General features: G+C 41.0%; 1 protein-coding gene across 1 annotated transcript in view; it reads left to right on the top strand.

The window, feature by feature from the left end:
* The window catches only part of RHBDL1 (rhomboid like 1), a 45,821-nt gene that overhangs the window by 7,232 nt on the left and 12,614 nt on the right, over positions 1-25,975 (top strand). The window contains exons 2-4 of the mRNA XM_075179118.1: positions 8,391-8,549; positions 11,382-11,606; positions 14,643-14,791. Coding sequence (XP_075035219.1) covers positions 8,391-8,549; positions 11,382-11,606; positions 14,643-14,791 — 533 coding nt within the window. The remainder of the gene's footprint in view (positions 1-8,390; positions 8,550-11,381; positions 11,607-14,642; positions 14,792-25,975) is intronic.

The following is a 25,975-nucleotide window of genomic DNA, read 5'->3' as shown; positions in this document are numbered from 1 at the left end:
AGCCATCCACTAAGTGTGTGTGAGACAGAGAGAGGATGAGTGACAGCCATCCACTGAGTGTGTGTGAGACAGAAGGAGGATGTGAGTGACAGCCATCCACTGAGTCAGTGTGTGAGAGAAAGAATGTGAGTGGCAGCCATCCACTGAGTGTGTGTGAGACAGAGAGAGGATGAGTGACAGCCATCCACTGAGTGTGTGTGTGAGACAGAGGGAAGATGTGAGTGACAGCCATTCACTGAGTGTGTGTGTGCAGGAGAGAGTATAAGAGTGACAGCCATCCACTAATTGTGTGTGAGAGATAGAAAGAGGATGAGAGTGACAGCCCTTCACTGAGTGTCTGAGACAGAGAGAGGATGAGAGTGACAGCCATCCACTGAGTGTGTGTGAGACAGAGAGAGGATGAGAGTGACAGCCAACCACTGAGTGTGTGTGTGTGTGTGTGAGAGAGAGTATGAGAGTGACAGCCATCCACTGAGTGTGTGTGTGTGTGTGAGAGAGAGTATGAGAGTGACAGCCATCCACTGAGTGTGTGTGAGACAGAGAGAGGATGAGAGTGACAGCCAACCACTGAGTTTGTGTGAGACAGAGAGAGGATGAGAGTGACAGCCATCCACTGAGTGTGTGTGTGAGACAGAGGGAGGATGAGAGTGACAGCCATCCACTGAGTGTGTAAGACAGAGGGAGGATGAGAGTGACAGCTATTCACTGAGTGTGTGTGTGTGTGTGTGTGTGAGAGAGAGGATGAGAGTGACAGCCATCCACTGAGTGTGTGTGTGCAGGAGAGAGTATGAGAGTGACAGCCATCCACTGAGTGTATGTGAGACAGAGAGAGGATGAGTGACAGCCATCCACTGAGTGTGTGAGACAGAGGGAGGATGAGAGTGACAGCCATCCACTGAGTGTGTGTGTGTGTGAGAGAGAGTATGAGAGTGACAGCCATCCACTGAGTGTGTGTGAGTCAGAGAGAGGATGAGTGACAGCCATTCACTGAGTGTGTGTGTGCAGGAGAGGGTATGAGAGTGACAGAAAGAGGATGAGAGTGACAGCCATCCACTGAGTGTGTGTGAGACAGAGAGAGGATGAGTGACAGCCATCCACTGAGTGTGTGTGAGACAGAGGGAAGATGTGAGTGACAGCCATCCACTGAGTGTGTGTGTGCAGGAGAGAGTATGAGAGTGACAGCCATCCACTAATTGTGTGTGAGAGACAGAAAGATAATGAGAGTGACAGCCCTTCACTGAGTGTCTGAGACAGAGAGAGGATGAGAGTGACAGCCATCCACTGAGTGTGTGTGAGACAGCGAGAGGATGAGAGTGACAGCCCTTCACTGAGTGTCTGAGACAGAGAGAGGATGAGAGTGACAGCTATCCACTGAGTGTCTGAGACAGAGAGAGGATGAGAGTGACAACCATCCACTGAGTGTGTGTGAGACAGAGAGAGGATGAGAGTGACAGCCATCCACTGAGTGTGTGTGACACAGAGAGAGGATGAGTGACAGCCATCCACTGAGTGTGTGTGAGACAGAGGGAGGATGAGAGTGACAGCCATCCACTGAGTGTGTGTGTGTGAGAGAGAGTATGAGAGTGACAGCCATCCACTAAGTGTGTGTGAGACAGAGAGAGGATGAGTGACAGCCATTCACTGAGTGTGTGTGAGACAGAGAGAGGATGAGAGTGACAGCCATCCACTGAGTGTGTGTGTGTGAGAGAGAGTATGAGAGTGACAGCCATCCACTAAGTGTGTGTGAGACAGAGAGAGGATGAGTGACAGCCATCCACTGAGTGTGTGTGAGACAGAGAGAGGATAAGAGTGACAGCCATCCACTGAGTGTGTGTGTGTGTGAGAGAGAGTATGAGAGTGACAGCCATCCACTAAGTGTGTGTGAGACAGAGAGAGGATGAGTGACAGCCATCCACTGAGTGTGTGTGAGACAGAGGGAAGATGTGAGTGACAGCCATTCACTAAGTGTGTGTGTGCAGGAGAGAGTATGAGAGTGACAGCCATCCACTAATTGAGTGTGAGAGACAGAAAGAGGATGAGAGTGACAGCCCTTCACTGAGTGTCTGAGACAGAGAGAGGACGAGAGTGACAGCCATCCACTGAGTGTGTGTGAGACAGAGAGAGGACGAGAGTGACAACCATCCACTGAGTGTGTGTGAGACAGAGAGAGGATGAGAGTGACAGCCATCCACTGAGTGTGTGTGACACAGAGGGAGGATGAGAGTGACAGCCATCCACTGAGTGTGTGTGAGACAGAGAGAGGATAAAAGTGACAGTCATCCACTGAGTGTGTGTGAGACAGAGGGAGGATGAGAGTGACAGCCATCCACTGAGTGTGTGTGAGACAGAGAGAGTATGAGAGTGACAGCCATCCACTGGGTGTGTGTGAGACAGAGAGAGTATGAGAGTGACAGCCATCCACTGAGTGTGTGTGAGACAGAGGGAGGATGAGAGTGACAGCCATCCACTAAGTGTGTGTGAGACAGAGAGAGGATGAGAGTGACAGCCATCCACTGAGTGTGTGTGAGACAGAGGGAGGATGAGAGTGACAGCCATCCACTGAGTGTGTGTGAGACAGAGAGAGGATGAGAGTGACAGCCATCCACTGAGTGTGTGTGTGAGAGAGAGTATGTGAGTGGCAGCCATCCACTGAGTGTGTGTGAGACAGAGAGAGGATGAGTGACAGCCATCCACTGAGTGTGTGTGAGACAGAGGGAAGATGTGAGTGACAGCCATTCACTGAGTGTGTGTGTGCAGGAGAGAGTATGAGAGTGACAGCCATCCACTAATTGTGTGTGAGAGACAGAAAGAGGATGAGAGTGACAGCCCTTCACTGAGTGTCTGAGACAGAGAGAGGACGAGAGTGACAGCCATCCACTGAGTGTGTGTGAGACAGAGAGAGGACGAGAGTGACAGCCATCCACTGAGTGTGTGTGAGACAGAGAGAGGATGAGAGTGACAGCCATCCACTGAGTGTGTGTGAGACAGAGGGAGGATGAGAGTGACAGCCATCCACTGTGTGTGTGAGACAGAAGGAGGATGTGAGTGACAGCCATCCACTGAGTGTGTGTGAGACAGAGGGAGGATGTGAGTGACAGCCATCCACTGAGTGTGTGTGAGACAGAGGGAGGATGTGAGTGACAGCCATTCACTGAGTATGTGTGAGACAGGGAGAGGATGAGAGTGACAGCCCTTCACTTAGTGTCTGAGACAGAGAGAGGATGAGAGTGACAGCCATCCACTGAGTATGTGTGAGACAGAGAGAGGATAAGAGTGACAGCCCTTCACTTAGTGTCTGAGACAGAGAGAGAATGAGAGTGACAGCCATCCACTAAGTGTGTGTGAGACAGAGAGAGGATGAGAGTGACCGCTATCCACTGAGTGTGTGTGAGCCAGAGGGAGGATGAGAGTGACAGCCATCAACTAAGTGTGTGTGAGCCAGAGGGAGGATGAGAGTGACAGCCATCCACTGATTGTGTGTGTGAGAGAGAGAGAGTTGAAATAAGGAGAGAAATACAGAATCAGGATACTGTAAAACCATCTTTAAATGATGAGTATAGAGAGCGTTGATGGACTCACAGTGACAACTATGACGTGAGACATGTACAAGATGTGTGTGGGGACGGAGAGAGACAACTGAAATCATTTTAAAACTGTATCTTCTTTATTTTTTAATATGTGTCCTGAAATTTTATAGGAAACTTGTTGTGATCTCTATTACTCCCGGGACATGTGACTTATAAAGAAATCTACCTTGCAATTAAACTCTGCTTTTCGCTGGTAACAGATAACTGCACCCAGATTTTATTTTCCATTTTAGGCGGAGACATCTCTTGTCCTACTGCTCCCATTCACTTGAATGTTAAGTACTTGTGGGAGTGTCTTCGACAACTCCTGTAGCACACAAGTGATTATTGGAGGGAGGAGAGAATTGCTGGTCATTTACAGACACCAGAGGGTCCTGCCGAATCAGGGGGCGTTCAGTATCAGTCAATATAATTGTATAGTGTTATAATTTCATGCTCCTGGTACAAATGTGTTTACAAGAATTATTGAAAGATAGATACACAGATGATGTACATGAATGTTAAGAGAGGAGCGAGAGATTGTGTGTTAACCAGACTGACGGGAGGAGGGTTTGAGCTTCCTTACAAGTTCAGGGACGTCGTTGAGAATGTCAGGAAAGCGATAAAATACAGGAAATATTATACAATGTGTACAATACAAAGGACATGTGGGCGCAGAATGAATAGAGGATGGTGAAGGTATTAGAGTGGGTGGGAATGCACAGAACTCTCTGAGGTCTGATACAAAACTAGAGGTTTCTATCGCAGGTCGCAGTGTTGGAGATACGCGTGGGAGTCAGAATACGAAAATAAACAGTCAATAGAAAATGTGATAAGTGAAAACAAGGGCAGAAGGTCCACAATACGGAAATGGAGATAGGCAGAATATATCTGATCACTGCATATGGCAAAGTAGGGTCCGGAGAGGCATTTTCTAGGCAATGCTGATGTATATTAAAACAGATTGTGCTGGATCTTGTGGTTGTGGGGCTTTTAAGTATATGTTCCGTGCAGTAGAAAGCGTTTCATGTGTACAGGAGTCTCGTCTATACTGTCAGTGCTGAAATAGTGGCACATCAGCCTGTACAGTAAAAACAGGCTCCTGGCTACACCAGATATCGCCCAAAGAGCCCAAATATCGTGTAATCCATAGACAATGAATCCGAAAACATGCACAGTGGCTCAGTAGTTAGCATTTCATCCTCACAGCACTGGGGTCATGAGTTCAATTACTGACCATGGCCTTATCTGTGTGGAGTTTGTATGTTCTCCCTATGTTTGCGTTGGTTTCCTCAAGGTGCTCCGGTTTCCTCCAGCACCCCAAAAAAACAAACTAGTAGGTTAATTGGCTGCTAATAAAATTAACACTAGTTTGTGTGTATGTTAGGGAATTTAGACTGTAAGCCCCAATGGGTCAGGGACTGATGTGAGTGAGTTCTCTGTACAGCGCTGCGAAATTGGTGGTGTTATACAAATAAATGATGATGGTTATATTCTTATAATTTTTATTTTATCAGGAGTCGATACAACATATAAAAATAATAAGAATAATAAAGTACAATTTAACAGGATCAGATATTTTATAATAATAATAAATAATCAGGAAGGAAACAAAGACAGAAAATCAAGAAGTGGACCAGGAGTAGGACAGGAAAGGTGGGGAGGGGATAGGGCCGGAGGGAAGTCACCATGATGATTATGTAATTGCGGGTGCAGGAGAGCATAAAAGAAGGATAATCAAATACAATATCTAGTAACTTGTGCACTAGGAAAAAGCATTTGATGGATCGACATCAGAGTTTTGTGTACAGGATTAAATTGAAATGTGAGGTCATGTGGATGGACTTGGTGGAGATAGCCAAGGAGCCAAAGCGTTCTATGAAGCATATGTAGGACGTAAGCGAAGAAACTTGGGTGGATCACGCTGTTTCCAGGACTTGGCAATGAGCCATTTGGGAGGCCAATGTGACAAAGTGCTTGTCCATGTCTTGAAGTGGATAAAGTAAGAAGGTCCAAGGTTCCTTAGTAACATGACATGGTAAAAGCAGGGCTAGAAGGTCTCAGACTTTGTTCCAGTAGACTGAAATTTTTGGACATGTCCACCAGCTATTGTGGACTGTGCCTCAGGTGTAGGGAAGCATAAGTGAAAGCTTGTCAGGGGTGTAATACCACCTATAACATACTTTGTAGGCATTATCTTTAATGAAGTTGAGCAACCTGCTACCTTTTCTCTGTTTCCCAGCAGTCATCCTCAGGAGGTGGGCCTAGGTCCCTTTCCCATTCCCTCTCGTGCCTGGATTGAGACCCCTGGACCATGTCAAAAAAGTAATTCATGGAGTGAGGAGGTCATGCCTCCCTTCAAAGTGGAAGTAATACAGAGACCTTCAAGCTCAGAAGGGTTTCTGAAAGGTCGTCTGATAGAAGGGTCCTCAGATAGTGTCTCGTTGTGTAAAGTTGAAGAATGTATGTGAGAGTTCAAGGTTCTTATTTTGGAAAGTCTCAGAGGTCATCCAAGTCTCCTTGTCAGAGAAAACATAGGCAAAGCCAATGTTTGCAATCAGTCAAGGATGGGAATATTGACGTTTAAGGCCCAGGGGGAAATCAGGATTATGCCATGATGGGACAAGGGTCAGGTAACTGGAGTGTGAGGTGAGTTGGGATTTACACATATCCAAGATTGTTGCTGAGAGATGTAGAGTCGGTAATAACTTGATAAAGTTAGATCAGTTTTGCTTAGAGAGTCACCATAAGCTAGAGGCAGAGATGAGTTTGAGGTCGTTGGCCTTTATATTTAGCCATGACAGGGTGGTGGGAGATCCAAAAGAGACTGATTTGGTTAAGGTGGACAGCTCAATAATAGAGTTTAATGTCTGGGAAACCCCTACTGTGGTATTTTTATTAAGCATGGTTAGGCAGAATCTTGGCGTTTTGTTGTTCCAGTTAAACCTGGAGACACGTTTTTCTATATTTATGACTTCTGAAAAGGGGACCTTAACCGGGACTGTCTGGAAACGATAAAGAAATTTGGGAAGGATATTCTTTGTTATCGTAATGATCCTGCCCAGCCACAAGATCATTAAGGGTTTCCAGGAGAGGAGATCACAGTTGACCCTGGAGAAGAGACCCTGGCAATCTTCAGAATGTAGAGAGTCGTAGGAATGTCTAATATTTCATCCCCTTCTTTTTCCATTTAAAATCAAAGTGGAAGTCGGGGTTCAAAACGTTCATGGGAGAGGGACATTCAGAAGCATCGCCTCAGACTTTGAGCAGTTAATTTTAGAACCATACAAAGTCCAAGACCTTGAAAAGGTTGAAAAGGGATATTTTAGGGTGCTAGAGGGTCAGGAGGACATCTTTCTAGATCTCCCACCTCCAGTCCTCGTATGTCCAAAGAGGTTCTAATGGTTGCCACCAAAGGCTGGATTGCTATGGCAACGACCAGGGGGGACAACGGAGAGCCCTGTCTTGTGCCGTTTCTTATAGTAAAAGAGCCCAAAGGAGATCCTTAAGAGAAATATGCTTTTATTGATTCCATCTTTGCAACTTGGAAATTGTGCATGCTGCTGAATGGAAGGGCATACATTACAGTGGGAGAGCCAACGTTATCTGATACAAGCCACCAGGAGTTGATCTTGCTTTAGGTATTGTGAGTAAATATGCCCTAAATCAATAAATGTGCTCCCAAACAATCCCCATGCCAATTGCTGGTAAATAGCAAAGTATAAAAAACACATTATTTAATTCCATTTCCCTGCTGCTCCATGAAGCGCGTTGCCCATAGGCATGTGCATAGTTTGTGTATATAGTAAAAACAGCGCTGGTCTTGACCGCACTTTTTGACAGGAGAAGGAGCAGAGAACTGATGGGCAGAATCACTCCTTGAGATTCATGCTGCATTGGCATGAGGGTGAGCTGAATGGGGCACCGCACTGGGTGACAGTGTCTCTTGTCCATTCTGATTCTACTCCTCCTCTTGTCAATCATTGCTGTGTGGTGATGGGTATCAGGTAACGATGGGGGTACTCACCAGAGGGACCCTCACTGGGAATTAGTCATCCAAAATTAAGGGGGTCCTAAGAGCCATGATCCTTTTAAGGTGATTATCTGACTGATTGCTGTTGCTTACAGCCCGTTTGTTCTAGTGGCACTATGTTATTGAATAAGGCATTTGTGCTTGCGGTTTATGAGAGTAAGAATATTAATAGGTTGGAGCCAAGTAACAAAATCAGCAATTTCGGGGATTAGAATTTATGCATTGTGTTGTGGACGTTTCACATAGCAGGGAACGAGAGCTGTATGTTAAAGCTGTGTCAGTATAAATCTGACACATTGTCCTATTAAAGGGTATCACAATTTGTTTTATAAATTAAATATCATAACTCAAACGCATCTGACATATCTTTGCAGTGTTTTCATTTTTATAACCTTTAAATCAAAGTGGACTTGTAGGGGTTTTACGCAGAGGCTGCCTGGTATAACGGCCCATATATACATAGAATGGTTCTCTTTAAATCGATCCGTGTCAAAATATTAATATAAAAGAGCTGTTTGTCTGGGTTAGGAGACGCTTTCTATCTATATTATAAGAACATCCTGTCCGCGCTAATGGAGATTGCTGTCTGTATACATCACAAGAGCAATATAATCATTTTATGAGCGTGCTGTCTGTATTGTCTAATACCATAATTGTTAGAAAGCGATGCACCCAAAGTATGATCAGAGAAAAGAGGCAGCCGCTCCCTTGTTGTACACACCGGCGATAAGTGGGGATGGATATTCCCACGTACCCTGTATATTATAGTAACACCGACTTTCTTTCTTCAGCTTGACCCAGAGAACACGGGTTTTGTATGTGCTGAAACCTTCGCCTCTCTGGTGAGCAACAATGAGCTGCCCCTGGATCCTGCCAAGCTGGAGATGTTATTTGCCCTCTCACAGGGCAATGAAGAGGGACAAATCTGCTACTCCCAGCTGGTGGACCTGGTGAGTAATGGAAAGGAGAGAAAAATAAACCATTGGGTCCAAAGTATGGGATCTAAGGGGGTAGATATATGGAACCTTCTAAAAAGGAACAGTGGAGGTGTTGCCCATAGCAACCAATCAGATTCTAGCTATCATATTCTAGAATGTACTAGATAAATGATAACTAGAATCTGATTGGTTGCTGGGGGCAACGCCTCCACTCTTCCTTTTTAGAATGTTCGTTAAATCTACCCCTAAGTTTAAAAATGTAATAGACCTCTGCTGTAGTGATGCAGTGAAGAGTTACAGACATCCCTTCAAACTCCTACCTAATACCACTTCGGAGCCAGCCCCTTCATTCATCGCCACTTTTCCTTTATTTCTGCTTATATACCACTAACTTTATCCTCATTTATGTGTTACATTATTCATATGTGTCACTGTCATGTGTTATTATTCCATTGGTCTAGGAATACAGGTTCCTATATGAAGTGCACTTGGAATTTGTACATAGCGGCCTTGCTGACCCGGGTCCCCATCTCTGCCATTTGAACGTGTGAAAATCAAGTCCCTCTGTAAGGAGAAAACGGCTCTGTGGCCTCTCTCTAAACACGGAACTCTCCATATATGTGCTCTCTACATGCATAGTCTGTCATTTAAGTGTCTTGTCCAGCCAAACGCGATCTTGTTTTTGCTTGTGGGTACAAGACGAGGCACCTAATTGCACCTAGACAGCGTTTAGCAACAAAAACGGCCTGTCCTCGCCCGTCGGAAGATGCAATCTTTTGTACACCCACAGACTCCGCGGTCTTAACACCCGAAATCCGGGCACTTCCTATAACATATTGGCACAATTGCACATAAAAAGTTCTATAACGTTACAGAATATCATTTCGCTGCGTGGGTTCGCAGTTTTGCAGCTGTCTATGTAACTTTTATGATTTTATGTCCCATTTGTTTTGAGTCCAACAACTCAGAGTTTGCAACAGCAGATTTCGTCCCCATTTGTATACATATTTAACGACAATAAAACAAATGAAATCTATTTCCCTGGAAGCATTTGCTCTTTGTTATAAAGCATATTATTACCCTACTCTTTGCAAGAGATAATAGAGTAGCATCTCCAGTCTATGAATGCTGATTTTATCAAATGGATGAAATGAAGTAATACTTTAAGAGCCAAACTTGTAACATGCAGTTTTAGTACAAATATCCTCAGTTTTTATAAATAGCTTCAATTTGTAATGGCTCTCATTCATAATTACGAAACCTCAGCTAATACAACTCCTTACTGATTGTGATTTTATTTTTAATTTTATTAACATGAAAAGTGGATATATGAATAAGTAATTCCACTATTTGCTATTAAGGGATATTTCAAAGTCTATGTATTAACTGGAGTGTTTATACATATATATGGCCACTATGCTCTCTGCCACTGCTCTGTTGCCATGTTAGGAGGGAGGGGCTTCTCTAACCGGGCAGCTGCAGAGTGACAGCTCTGCAGTTTTGTTTTGCAGAAATGCATGATGTGGATTGGTTGCTTCATAAGCAGGGGGTGGAGTGATTGATGTCACAGTGGCTCAAATGACTGCAGTCTCAGCTTTTTTACCTGTGTCAGACACTGTTCTAAAGATGTAGGAGGAGCTTTAGATGGTATTTCACGGAGCGGGATGAGGGGTATTACTTTTTTATAGAACTGCAGAGAAATGTCACCTTAACACTGAGGAATGTATTTTACCTCTATGGTTCATATCTGAAAATGTCGGAGATTTAAAGTGGCTCTTACCTCAAAAATCACCTTTTGTCTGTTTTATGCAGGACAGTTAATGTGGAAATACAGTGGATTTTCTTCCCTGCTCCTTATCCTTCTCTCCTTCCCCAGCAACAAATATCTGATAAGAAAGAAGAACGCACTTTTGGAAGGGGAGTGACCGAGATGTGGGTGGAGGGGGCGGAAATGTTTAGCACACACATATCATCATATATAGAGAAGGTCTTATCTTAAAAGACAACAAGAAAATGGTGGTTATTCAGATGTAAACCTGTTATCTTGCTGTTTGTAGCAGACACTGCCACAGAGCGCACACAAATCCTTTCTGGTCATGCATTGTTACACAAAACCATTTACTTATAACTGAGCTAGATCATATAGGAATGCTTTACAACCTAGGGTTAGGGTACTTTGACTTTTATTCCAATCATGCAAAATACCCCATGAAATGTCCCAGTATAGGTATAATGAGGAATTTGTATGTTACTCTCCCTTGTGTAGTCCTGAAGAAAAAGAACACTCTAAAAACAGAAGCGGTGAAATTAATTAATAATATTAGGTATTTTTACATTGCATACATAGTATATGAAGAGCCCTGGAAGCAGAATTACCAGCATTATCATAATAGGAAAGTCCTACAACAAGAATACTTTTATATATCTTTCCTTAGTATTTATATCAGACAAATATAAAGTGAGAATAAAAAATATCATGCAAACTCTAAATCAACTTTGATATTTGCATTTTGCTGCTTGTCTGCTCCATGTTATATATTTTTATGCAATGTGAGTGATGATGTAGCTGTGTCTATTGCATCTGATAGAAATATGTATTCTCAGCAATTAATATAATTATTCTACTGTACATTCCGTCACATGGAATGTGTGACCCAATCCCCATGCAAGGTCCGGCTTTCCATCACTTCATTATCACCGGTCTTTATCATGTTGGCCATTGATGTCTATGCACTCAGCATGTCTCCAGACATGGTACCTGTGTGTCTGGTGATAAAAGTTATGATACGTAATGAGAGTTTAGTTCTAGCTTATACTGAATAACTGTTACTGTCACTACTACAGATAAGCAGCAAGCGATCCAGTAGCTTTCGGAGGGCCATCACCAGCGGTCAGAGAGCTCTCCCCCGCGATGTTCTGCTGGACCAGGCGGGGCTGGGCGTCTACAAGAGATTTGTCCGCTATGTGGCATATGAGATCTTACCCGGGGAGATGGAGAGACGCTGGTACTTTTACCAACATCGGCCATGCCCACCGCCCATTTTCATGGCAGCTGTTACTCTAACACAGGCAAGTAATCAGTCAAATTGTCAACATGTCAATTCTATCTATGTATCTATCTCATATCTATCTATGTATCTATCTCATATCTATCTATCTATCTATCTCATATCTATCTATGTATCTATCTCATATATATCTATCTATCTCATATCTATCTATCTCATATCTATCTCATATCTATCTATTTATCTATCTCATATCTATCTATATATCTCATATCTATCTAATATCTATCTATCTCATATCTATCTATTTATCTATCTCATATCTATCTATTTATCTATCTCATATCTATCTATCTATATATCTCATATCTATCTAATATCTATCTATCTATCTCATATCTATCTATTTATCTATCTCATATCTATCTATCTCATATCTATCTATCTCAAATCTATCTATTTATCTATCTTATATCTATCTATCTCATATCTATCTATCTATTTATCTATCTATCTCGTATCTATCTTTTTATCTATCTCATATCTATCTATCTATCTATCTATCTCATATCTATCTATCTCATATCTATCTATTTATTTATCTCATATCTATCTATTTATCTATCTCATATCTATCTATCTATATATCTCATATCTATCTAATATCTATCTATCTAATATCTATCTATCTATCTCATATCTATCTATTTATCTATCTCATATCTATCTATCTCATATCTATCTATCTATCTATCTATCTCAAATCTATCTATTTATCTATCTTATATCTATCTATCTCATATCTATCTATCTATCTATCTCATATCTATCTATCTATTTATCTATCTATCTCGTATCTATCTTTTTATCTATCTCATATCTATCTATCTATATATCTATCTATCTCATATCTATCTATTTATCTATCTCATATCTATCTACTTATCTATCTCATATCTATCTAGCTAATATCTATCTATCTATCTATCTCATATCTATCTATCTATCTATCTATCTACCTCATATCTATCTATTTATCTATCTCATATCTATCTATCTATCTATCTCATATCTATCTATCTATCTATATATCTATCTCATATCTATCTATCTATCTCATATCTATCTATCTATCTATCTATCTATATATCTATCTCATATCTATCTATCTATCTATCTCATATCTATCTATCTATCTCATATCTATCTATCTATATATCTATCTATTTATCTATCTCATATCTATCTATCTATCTATCTCATATCTATCTATCTATCTCATATCTATCTATCTCATATCTATCTATCTACCTCATATCTATCTATATATCTATCTCATATCTATCTATCTATCTATCTATCTATATATCTATCTCATATCTATCTATCTATCTCATATCTATCTATCTATCTATATATCTATCTCATATCTATCTATATATCTATCTCATATCTATCTATCTATCTATCTATCTATCTACCTCATATCTATCTATTTATCTATCTCATATCTATCTATCTATCTATCTCATATCTATCTATCTATCTATCTATATATCTATCTATCTATCTATATATCTATCTCATATCTATCTATCTATCTAATATCTATCTATCTATCTATCTATCTCATATCTATCTATCTATCTATCTCATATCTATCTATTTATCTATCTCATATCTATCTACTTATCTATCTCATATCTATCTATCTATCTATCTCATATCTATCTATCTATCTCATATCTATCTATCTATCTATATATCTATCTCATATCTATCTATCTATCTCATATCTATCTATCTATCTATCTCATATCTATCTCATATCTATCTATCTATATATCTATCTATTTATCTATCTCATATCTATCTATCTATCTATCTCATATCTATCTATCTATCTCATATCTATCTATCTACCTCATATCTATCTATATATCTATCTCATATCTATCTATCTATCTATATATCTATCTCATATCTATCTATCTATCTCATATCTATCTATCTATCTATATATCTATCTATATATCTATCTCATATCTATCTATCTATCTACCTCATATCTATCTATTTATCTATCTCATATCTATCTATCTATCTATCTCATATCTATCTATCTATCTATCTATCTATCTATCTATATATCTATCTATATATCTATCTCATATCTATCTATCTCATATCTATCTATCTATCTATCTCATATCTATCTCATATCTATCTATCTCATATCTATCTATTTATCTATCTCATATCTATCTACTTATCTATCTCATATCTATCTATCTATCTATCTCATATCTATCTATCTATCTATCTATCTATCTATCTCATATCTATCTATCTATCTATCTATCTATCTCATATCTATCTCCCATATATATCTCATCTCCCTCTCTCATATCTTTCTATACCTCACATACCCATATCAATCTATTACATATAATCAGATAAGTAATTATATTCGGATACTGCTACTGGGTTTAGCAGTAATTTAACAAACAGCATTCTGGGACATCACAAGATATTGTCACAGTAACACAATTGCAAGTTGCACATAAACACAAATACATTTTACTTCTTTTGAAGCCAGAAAACTCAATTTGTGTTACATTGGATAACACCCTGTTCCCGTGAAATATTATGCATCTGTGTTTTTATCCATGCCGTAATGTTGGCCAAATACAATCAACCATTGTGGCAGCTTTCGACTAAATTGGCCCAACACTAGATGCTGGTAGGCAAACAATCAGTTCTGCTCATTCGACTCATGACCAGATTCTATCGGCAGGTCTAAAATTTGATTGGCTGTTGGTTATGTTTACCTGTGCATGGAATCATTGGGCAACCAGACAGAATTAGGCCCTAATCTTGTGTTTCCTTTGCTTGCGTCCAAGATAAGATCTTGTGGGGTCTTTTTTTTTTTTTGTTAAAGATATCCCATGAGAACAGGGCTTAGGGTCAAACAGTCTTTAATATGGGCTGTTTAGGCCTTCAAATATATTGCATCTCTGCTAGGCTCTGTTACCTAAGGGGTTAATAGTCCACTGGCCTTCTTCTACTGTTCTTAGGTCTGTCTCATCCACTCTAGATCATCGTGTTCCTGTGTTATGGGGTCAGACTGAACAAGTGGGTTTTACAGACATACCACCCTGAATACATGAAGAGCCCCCTTGTTTACCATCCGGGACATCGTGCACGGGCTTGGCGCTTCCTCACCTACATGTTCATGCATGTTGGGTAAGTGTGGGTTAATTATGAGTTAAGCTAGGTTTGAACTTGGCCACAGATGTTGTAACTGATACGGGGCACTGGGACAGATAATGCAGGGTGTGTGGCCCCCAAAATGACCGCATTGCCAGATAATTATCCAATTGAAATTGGTAGGATTGTTTTTGAACATTGTAGACTATTAAGTCCTAAGATGACCGGTATCCTCCTTAAACTGTACGAACAGGCTGCAATGAAGCAGGAATTTGGAGGACGTTAGAGAATGGAGGTGATTAATCAGACCAGGGTTCAGGAGCTAGGACAGGAATAATGCAGTGGGTAAATATTTGCAATTTGTTCAGGCTTCAAGTACAGGAGCAAAGGTAGGGGTGATTAGCCAAATCAGGATTAAACACAAGTGTCACGAACAGGCTGACCTCATCCATGATTTGGTTGTTACTGCAAGGGGTTAAACAGGATTTCAGCACCCAATCTTAGATTAATAAATGCCTCCGCCTATTGTATTAGCAGTAGGACCCTAAAACTCTGTTACACAAAGGTACATGCTGGCACACTCTATGTGCTTTGTTAGCCAAAGAGGTTAACACTTCCTATCCTTGCATTTGAAGGGTTAATACAGTCAAGCAATAAAAGGGTTAACACAGTCAAACATAGTTAGACAATAAATTAAAAAAGAGCAGAAAACAGAGCACTTAAATAGATCTTATAGTCTGTATGCCGCAGAATGGCAGAATGAAATGGACGGCACTCAATTGGATTGATTCAACAAAACTGACAATTTCCCATAACACACAGGTGTTTCTAACCATGTTGACCTGTTAAGTTACTTAGTGGGGCAGTGTATATGCTGATATGGGGGAGGAAATTCCCACATTGATGTGAATCATAGTCTATCCAGAAATAGCCCAAAATTATACCTGTCATATCTTTTCTCTGACACATCACAGAGACAAAATTCACCATTCAATAAAATAATCGTAATTTCCCACACAATTGCATATCAAATATGGCATTATTAGGCCCCATATCCAGGAAAATACATGATTATGATAGTTTCCCATTACAGCTGTTATCTATCTATAAGTGGCACACTTTTTGTAGATTCTGTCCCCAAGTTTAGATTGGCACAGAGATGTCTCATGAAATATGAAGAAGATTGTTTTGAAGTTTAATGTTTTCTATAAAAATACATGGACCATGTGTCAGCGATGCTAACAACTGTGTTCTTTGAATCTGCCTGGAGCACCTGTGTCTGGCAAACTCATGGATACCCCTAAGTCACACCTACTTGTTAATTAACAATACTAACACCTTTCAATACCAATGTCTCTCTGTCTTAAAAAAAAACCCCTTTATCTGGAATGTTATCCTAAATGGATGCTAGACGGAATTGGATTATCATATGGAAGCAGATCTGTGACATGCATGTGCTAAACTGGCTTCCTGAGAAGATGTGTGTGCCCTTTGAAGCATTTAACCTAGTTAGTCCCCCACTGAGGTTACTAGCCAAATTCCTAAGAAATTTATCTGTGTAAAATTCATATATTGACAGTTATATTATTATAGTCAAATTATTTTAATTTTTAATTAAACTTCCACCGTGACAACTCATATTTTATTTTAACTCTTCAACAACAAAAGGATCAGGGAATCATGAGAGAGCCAGCAAGCAGGATGAGGATAACAGGAGTAGCTCACTAAATGTGGAAAATGGACAAGGGATTAGAGGCTAGATATAATTCCTGTGGGAAGAGACCATAATCTTTAACTCCTTTCTACCAGGCTGCTCGAATGGCCAGATCTCATTTGATTTGGTCATGGTCAAGCATCAGAATGAACTCTCCCAAGACAGTGAAACACAAGTAGCAGGCTCTCCCGCACTATTGTCTTTGCATAGGAACATGCACAGTTGTTGTCTGTTAATCAGGCTGTTACCTGAACTGGTAGTCAGAAAACTCTCATCTATTCACTCCAGGGACCCTGTAAACCAGCTTTTACATAAGTTTAAAAAGTAGATATAGCTTTCAAATATTCCCTGTAGTGTAAAACACATATTTTAGAAACATAAGTCGTGTAGGCATAATCAACCAGTTTCTCAGTGTGTCTTTTGCAATGTTTACTATCAGTACTATGTAATACAGAATATGGATAATGAAATGAGGAATTAATTTCCTACGTTAAGAATACTTTCTGCCGTTTTATAAAGGTGGTCTTTGTTTGGTAAAATAATTCATCTTAAACAATAACAATAAGAACATAATATGTATTAAAATGTCAATGTATAATCCTGGTGTACAATTATACTAGATTCTCCTCATGGCTCAGTATAGAGCTATATCTATCATACAAATCCTCTCCTATCCTCACATATAGAGCAATGCTATTATACTGTACATTGTTCCTGTCAGTTTTCTTTTCTTAGTGAATGAGAATACTTTAAAAGAATCTCTTATATAAAAAATGGATAATCCATTAGCTTTATCTACAGTATCTATAACAATTATACTGACTTCATTAGTAGAATCCGTGACATTAAATAGATCTGCTTTTACTTCTCCCTTGAAAGTACAGCTATTATTTTTTGAATATGTATTCTCAATTGCTATGGTAACCAGGTACTTGAGACTGTGCATAGAGACTGCAGAGATGTTTTTGAAGTAGTTCACTTGCATTATACATTTATTACATTTTATAAATAAATGTATTTGGTTGGTAAATATTAAATAATAGGCATCTATTCAGTGGGAAATCTTTAAAACTTGGTATTGTCGAGGGGTGGTTATGGAAGTACTTATTTTGGAACCTATGGATTGAAAGTAAGTTAACCTGTCCCCATGCCAACGCAAGGGAGGCAGCCATTTTGTAGATTGAACCAATATTCAGCCTATTAATTCACTAGAAACTAGGCATTACTGAGTCATGAGGCATCTTGTGCCTCGAGTCTCAGTGATGACAACAGTTTTGAATGAATTGATAGGCTGCATTCTCATGAATTATGTCCATACAATTGCTGCCTCCACTGTACAAGTGCAGTAACGCAAAGCAGCCAATCAGCAAAAAGCTTTGTTCGATCTAATGCAAGTTATCCAATGACAAGTTATTGCTGATTGGTTGATTGGTTAATGCACATTTGCAACTTTAGCCCTGTTAGTGAATAAGCCCCAATCTAGTGTTTACTTATATTTTCTGGATTAATCACATGAAGATGCAGAAAGCATATTTCATTAAATTGTTTGAAAGGAATGCTTTTGTGGTGCACGCTTGAGCAAAACTACTTTCTCTGTACTTTAACCTATTTGTGTAGGAGCTATTGATATATTCCTGACAATGCTAGCAGAAGAGTCAGCATCTGGATGAGGCACTGATAGTGCTGTAGCTCCTCGGTTCTTATGGAACCTAAGGACCGCAGAGCTACACGCTATCTGTGCATATGCATATCGCCCAACTCTCATTTGGGGAATTGGGACAGCATATGCTTCGTACCAACAAAGATGTCCTCCAGCCACAGCAAGCTTTGTTGCCAGATCCTGGAGCACACCAGGACGGCAGCGAAAAGAGTAACCAGGGAACTCTACAAACCTGGGGATAAAGTTAAGCGCTTACAAATACTAGATCAATTCTAGAGAGTGAGCTATGGTATTATTATTTATCTTTATTTATAGGGCGCCACAAAATTTTCGCAGCGCCGTACAGAAACAGACAGTGGATCATACAGGGTAGTACAGTACAGAACACTGAACAAAAATACCAGTACTTGAAGAGCTCCAAACATAGCTAGCATAGCGGAGTTGGAAGAGAAGAAAAGGTAGAGAGACAGGAGGGAAGAGGGCCCTGCTCATAACAGCTTAAATCCTTAAGGGAGGGTAAACAGACAGGAGGCATAATGGGAAGTCAGAGGAGATTAATCACAAGAAGAGCGAGTAGCGGGACAGGGGAAGAGAGAGGTGAGGAGATCAGGCATGGAGAGAAGGTTAGGTGTAAGGGTGGTATGCTTTGAGGAACAAATGAGTTTTAAGTGCTTGTTTGAAGGTGCACAAATTAGAGGACAGTCTAATGGAGCGTGGGAGGTCATTCCGGTGGAGGGATTGTGGATACAGTAAGTGTCAGCTCCTTCCTGCTTGATTGTCAGATTTGCTTGGTATAGCTTGTAACACTTTTTTAAAATGTCTACTGATATGTAATTCAAGATCCACCCTAACATGACTACACAAAACAGATTCGCCTCAACCCTAACATGACTACGCAAAACAGATTAGCCTCAACCCTAACATGACTACACAAAACAGATTAGCCTCAACCGTAACATGACTACACCAAACAATGAGTGAACTAAACGCTACACATTGACAGTCTATAAATGGCAACTGTGGAGCAGTCTAATGGGTTCTCCAGGGAAACAAAAACCAGGAGTGGTAAATGCACAATATGCCACCTCGTAAAACCACTTCTCTTTTAGGAACAAATGCACATGTAGCACTTATCTGGAAGGAGAAGCATATGCACTGAATCTGGAGCATAGAACAACTAAAAGTCAAGATAATGGGTCATTTATGTCCTTTGCCTCATCAAGAGTAATGAAGAATCTGGTGGTTTCATATCATGTGTTTTATGTATGTTCTGTTTTCCCTACTGTATGACGCTGCGGAGCACTGTGGTTTGTTACTTCTATGATAATAATAATAATGTACCCGGAATTTAGATGGGAAAAGCAGGAAATATTTAACATCTTTCTCTCATGGCCTTTTATTGACTTCTTTAAAGGAGCAATATTATCATTATTATTATTATTCTTACAATGGGGGTTAGAGCAAACTACAAAATTATGTAATGAACAAACAGAAGTGCATTAAATTGTAGGGGAGAAACAACTACAGTTTAAATTAAGAGCAGAAGGTTGAAGAGTACAGGAGGGGAATACAGAGGTGGGATGGGGACAAATCAGGGAGTAGAGTATATCAATATGAATCAAGCCTGTGCCCGGAAGTGTGGGCACGAGAAACAGGGCTGGAACTTAGAGACCAGGCAGACGGTGCTGGAAAGTAGCATTGTGTAGGCAGGAAATCAGGTAAGAGAGCCCTGATCGTGAGAGCTTACAATCTAAAGAGGAGTGGGGGGACAAAAAGAGGGTGACAGTGAGTGGGGGCGTAAGTGTTGGGTTGTCTCTGAATCGCGGGAAGATATAGACAGACTCAGAACATTAATAATTTTATTAGACAAAAAATTGGAGCACTACTCTTGTGCATTATATTAGGGCAAGTGTCACCTGCTCAGAACTATGTTTAGAGAGATCATCTCTCTAAAGCCTTTAGCTAACAGGACATGCTGAGACTTGTGGTTCCCCAGAATTTGAAGCAAAATCTGTCTCTTCACCTCTTGTGGAACTGCCAGCCTCCTAAATCTTGTAGTTCCACAACAGCTGAAGGCTGAATTTTACTACATTTAGTTCTGATTGGAAAGCTTGAAGCCTACACTGACTACAAAACATAATTTGTATCCATCTCTGTATTTATTCAGTGTCCTATATGTGCTCTTATTCCCATCATCCTCTTCTGCTTCTTATTGAACCTCCCAGGGACGATTTCTTGCATTGATCCCTAGGCTGTAGTGGTTGTTGTCATGGTAACATAAGTGCGTAGCTGTGACATCCTAATTACAGGCCTCTCAGTAGTTCATCATCTGAGAACAGCACCTCTGTGTCGTCTGCGCCAGCAGTCTGCACGCTGACCAGCCTAATTTTACTAGTTATTTTTAATACCATGATCACCCGAAGACAAATACTATAGTGGTGCTGGCCTGACACGTGCTGGTTGCCATGCTCCCTCAGATATGACTAGTTTTTAGGCATGGAGGAGGGCTGTGCATTTGGCTAGTAATGAAGAAATCGAAGCACTGACGATGTGCAGAGTAAACCATAATCAGTGCAGAAAATATATTTTCTTACTTTTAAATGTAAATATCATGAACTTTGCAAGCTTTTAAAAGGGACATTATCGATAAAAAAAAAAAAAAAAGTGATTTTTGCTTTTAAATACGAGGTGCTGCCTGCTAGCATTAGTAATTTCATTTCAGTAACATGACGTTCTCTGGGACCCCCATGTGCAGCAAGGGTCCATAAAGGATGGCCCAATTTTGAGTAGGCCACAAGGTGTGTCCTAGTGCCAGGAAACCCCCCTCCGAGCTTGGGGCACTGTATAATTGAGGTGGCTGGACCCTACCCCTGCTTCACACGGCTCTGCTTGAAAATGGAGAGCTGCGTGCACCTAACAGTAGTGCACACAGCATTGCCCATGTATATTATAGGGATAGGAAGAGTTGGAGAGCAGCCAAGTGATGTAATATTATAGCCACACCCCCATACATGCTGGTCACGCCCACTGGTGGCGTGGTGTGGAAACCCCCCTCTACAAATCCTGCGTTTGCCCCTGAATTTGGTCCCATCGTTACGCCGCTTTTAGCCACTAACCAAATTGTCCCATGAGATAACTATTGGTTGCTGGGAATCTGAATGGAAATAGGATGTGGGGCCAACGTCCGACGTCCTGATTATCCCCCCAACTGGGCACTAATGGGGAATATGTCCCACTGAGTGATGCCCCCTCACTGCCATGTATACCAGCGTCAGGGATGTGTGATATTAAAGAAGTGTTTTTAGCATAGGACAGTGTTGGCTAACCTGTGACACTCCAGGTGTTGTGAAACTACAAGTCCCAGCATGCTTTGACAATATATAGCAGCTTTTTGCTGGAAGGGTATGCTGGGACTTGTAGTTTCACAACACCTGGAGTGTCACAGGTTAGCCAACACTGGCTTAGCGGAAAACATAGGGACAACCAGAGCTCCCCACATCATGCACACTCTGTCTTGAATATTCAACCAATCCAATCAATAATGTAGGGATGAATGATATATGTCTGTGGTTCCCAAACTTTTGCAGTTTGTGGCACCCTTAGAGTCTTCATAATTTTTTCAAGGCACCCCTCCAAAATAATTACAGAGCAGTCCCATTTTATAAGTAGCTGGGTCAAAAAATGTAATAATTTTCTAGTCAGGACAGAAATACTTATTTAGTTGTATGCAAAAATAATACACATAAATCCAAGGGAAAATAATATTTTTATATATTGTTTTTAATTATATTTCTGTAAAAAAATAATTTACAGCTAACTCACTCTGTGCCCCTGCATCATCTCCACACTCTGTGCCCCTCTGCATCCACACACTCTCTGTGCCCCCTTTGCATCCACACACTCTGTGCCCCCAGCATCCACTCACTCTGGGCCCTCTGCATCCTTTATGCCCCCTCTGCATCCACGCTCTCTGTGCCCACTCTGCATCCTCTCTCTGTACCCCCTCTGCATCCACACTCTCTGTGCCCCCTCTGCATCCACACTCTCTGTGCCCCCTCTGCATCCACACTCTCTGTGCCCCCTCTGCATCCACACACTCTGTGCCCCCTCTGCATCCACACACTCTGGGCCCCCTCTGCATCCACACACTCTGTGCCCCCAGTGCACAGTTTGGGAACCTAGGGTCTAAGCGATGCATAAGGCATTCCATTGATAATAATGGCTGTTGCCCGATGACTACCTCCCATACTTCCCAATTTTCCTACCTCACTTTCGGGAGATTCAAAGATTAGGTAGTCTAAATTGAGGTGGGCGGAGCTTGGTGACATGTCATCTAGTGGGTGTCGCAGGCGTGGAAAGCTCCACTCCCTACAGATAAGGTCTTTCAGGATTCCGGGACTTTGCGGACATTCCGAATTCTGCATGCACCTGCTAAATCCATAACTTCTGACATACAGTTCAATATCTAGCCCTGAAAAATATTTTTTTTTTTGCATGTAGATGCAGAATCAATTTCTGCATCTAGTATGAATACACCCACATGGTCGTACATAATCATGTTTGTAAAAATGTACTGCGCGGTGTGTCCATAAATTTACATGTTTTACGGAGAATATTTTATCATTCACATCAGTCCCTGCACCAGTGGAGCTTACAGTCTACATTCCCTACCGCATGAATACACACGCAGAAAAATCGGAGCACCAGGAGGGAACCCACACGAACACGAGGACAACATACAAACTCCACACAGATAGGGCTTTCCAAGTGTGGATCTGTTGTGTTTTTATATACATATATATATATATATATATGATGGACAGCCGCATAGTGCCACTCCTCTAGCATTTGTGCAAACGTTATATTTATAGCTAAGCTTCCAATGCCTTGGGGGGCATAGCATGGTTAAATTGGACAATAGCATGCTGAAGAGGGGGTCCAGAATGCCAGAAATCCGAGTTCCGCCTTTGCTGGAGAAGATAAAAGAAGTCCAAATTTATGCTCCCTGCAGCAGTCCATTTTGATGACGCTGCCATTAAATATCCGCAGAATAAGTAACACATAAAACTGTAGGCGGAATAGAGGCCTGAAATTAAGCTGAATTTCCTGGATATAATTTGCTCGTAATTTTCTTGGGACACTGCTGGTGCTTTCTCAAACACGCTGGAACACACTTAAAAGCCGCTATTGAAATGTAAAGCCGTTTGTTACGTCGTGTAGTGAATGCAAATAAAGCTGGCTTATTTTAGAAATACAACATGGCAAAGAGAAGGTATATTTCTGAGAGAGTGACGATGACTGTTCTGGGCTCTGAGCCAGGAAATAGGATTACTCTCATGCTTGGCGGCAACGCCAAGAGTGATTTTAATGGTGTACACTAGCAAAACTTATAAGCCCTAAAAGGCTTTCCTCAGCAAGTGCTTGCAGTTCACATAGGATCAAATAAGTGCATGTAAGCAGATTAATAGGCATTTCTGTGACCAGGGGTAAAATCACTGACTGACTCCAATGCTTTCAATGAATTTTTTCCCTGGATGTTTATTCTAGAAGGAGAAATGTAGTTCATCTAGAAAACGTATCGCTGTGTTATAGACATTTCTAATTTGGGCTAGTCGCTATTTGGAATATTGCATTATTTGTCAATTCTCTCTAAGTTTCCAGGGACCTACATACTGTTTTCTATATGACAATGGTTATGATTGGACCTGTCAATCAAATACCTCAGTAACAAAGAAAAATGTTTTTTAGCAACAGATGTTTAGTGAGCTTGACACTAATAATATGTACGTATGTTGCGTCCACACACAGCTACTTTGTGTGTTGAACCCATGAATGTAGCCTGAGGCATGGGACAAGAATATGCTCTTGCCTACTAAGTGTCCCAATATAGGTGGGACAATCCCACCCCAAAAGCTATTCTCCCATATCCTGCCCCCTTCCTAGTGATTTGGACAGGATACGAGCCTCCATGACGTGTTTTGTGGTGAATCGTGTTATTTTGCCCCCCCCCCCCTGTGGGGGTTGGGGCAAAATGAGGCAAATCCCCACAAAATGCATCACGGAGGCTCGTATCCTGCCCACTTCACTACTAAGGGTAAGTCTTGGCAGGAATACATTAGTGGAACTGAAAATCCAAATGTTGCCTTTCAATTCCAATGCGCATGTGCGAGTGGCAGGAATTCACAGAAATACGAGAAGATGTTAATATGGAGTTTATTGCAGTTCACTGCATATAAAGCAGTGATAAAAAAAAAAGACATGTGAAAACACAGACTCTGAGGAGGTAGTGCAGGGATGAGTCTCAGCCAAAAGACAGTGCATGAATATAATCTGCATTGCAGATCTCGGTGGCAATGCAGGAATACAACACGTTTTTTTGTGGCAATGCAGAAATATAACACAGCCTTTGTGGCAAATGCAGGAATATAACAGTCTCTGTGTCAATGTAGGAATATAACACGGTCTCTGTGGAAATGCAGGAATATAACATCGCCTTTGTGACAATGCAGAAATATAACACAGTATCTGTGGCAATGCAGGAATATAACAGTCTTTGTGGCAATGCAGAAATATTACAGTCTTTGTGGCAATGCAGGAATATAACTCAATCTTCACTGTGAATGCTCTGCAGAGTGAGCAATGATAACTAGAGCAGTCTGTGCCTGAGTATACGAATAGCATGCAGATACAAGGCCAGTTATCAGCAACCAGAAGACCGCTGAATGCAGAACCAGGCACTGCTTTGTGCAAGGTCAGAATCACACAGGAACCAGGAAGCTAGAGTGTAACACTGTCACTGCAAGGAGTGCAGGACAGGCAAGAGCTTATAATATGCAGCCTTCCAATCAGCACTCAGATGCAGACTCACAAACTACATAGCAGATCTAAGTAACAAGCAGAAAGCAAAGCAGATGAAAACATAACAGCGAGTTCTCAATCCTGCCCATTCTCTTTGCTTGCGATCTGATTGAACCAACCACCGTCTAATATTAAGTATAGCGTTGTCAGGTCCATTATCTCATTAAAACACTGGTGATACTTTTCATCAGAAAGGAAATTGGGCCAATAAAAGTATTACTCAAATTCAAATTTGTAATACAAGTATTTTAAATAAATCTATTTATGCATGTTTCAACATCCTCATCCACTGTGATCATATCATATCATACAGCATCACCGATTGTGATTTAGGGTTCAGGGAAACATCTTGAGGTAACAGTCCTTGTTGCTAGATTTAGCTTGGCTATGCTGGCCACACACAAGACTATCCTCCTGTTTGCCTTGAGTTGTCAGGCAACAGGTGCAATGTTCAATTTGGCCCCACATGTAGGGACTCGCTTGTTGGATCTTATGTTAAGCAGTCAAGCCATTGCCTGCACATCTGCTTGTACGGTCAGATAAGGCACACAAAGGTGATCTACAGTCATCTTCTAACCAAATTTACCAACAAGCCCAATAACGACCGAAATAATTTAGATCTACACTAGTCCTCTGGAGACAAACCGGCTCCTTGAATAAGATGGTGCATGGTGTGTACATGATTTTTAGGCACAATACATTGTGTATCAATACCTATTGTAATTGTTTTCAGCTCAGCAGGGTCTGTGTGTTACCACCTTTGAGTTGTGCATGTGCCGAGACTTGCGTTTTCCACACATTAAACCATTCCTTTAATGAAATTGACCCCCCGCAAGTGTCTCCTTCACTCTGTGAACTTGGTATCATATACTCTAATAATACATATACGTAACATCTCTATAGCGTGTGAAGTTCATACATCCAAGTGTAACAGATTCTGGATACTATATTACTAATCTTGATTAGCGCTGGCTTACCTGAGGTGCGG

This window comes from Mixophyes fleayi, chromosome 7 (assembly GCF_038048845.1).
Source record: "Mixophyes fleayi isolate aMixFle1 chromosome 7, aMixFle1.hap1, whole genome shotgun sequence".
NCBI lineage: Eukaryota > Metazoa > Chordata > Amphibia > Anura > Limnodynastidae > Mixophyes > Mixophyes fleayi.
The sequence above is the reverse complement of the archived record's forward strand: the minus strand, read 5'-3'. Positions and strand labels throughout refer to the sequence as shown.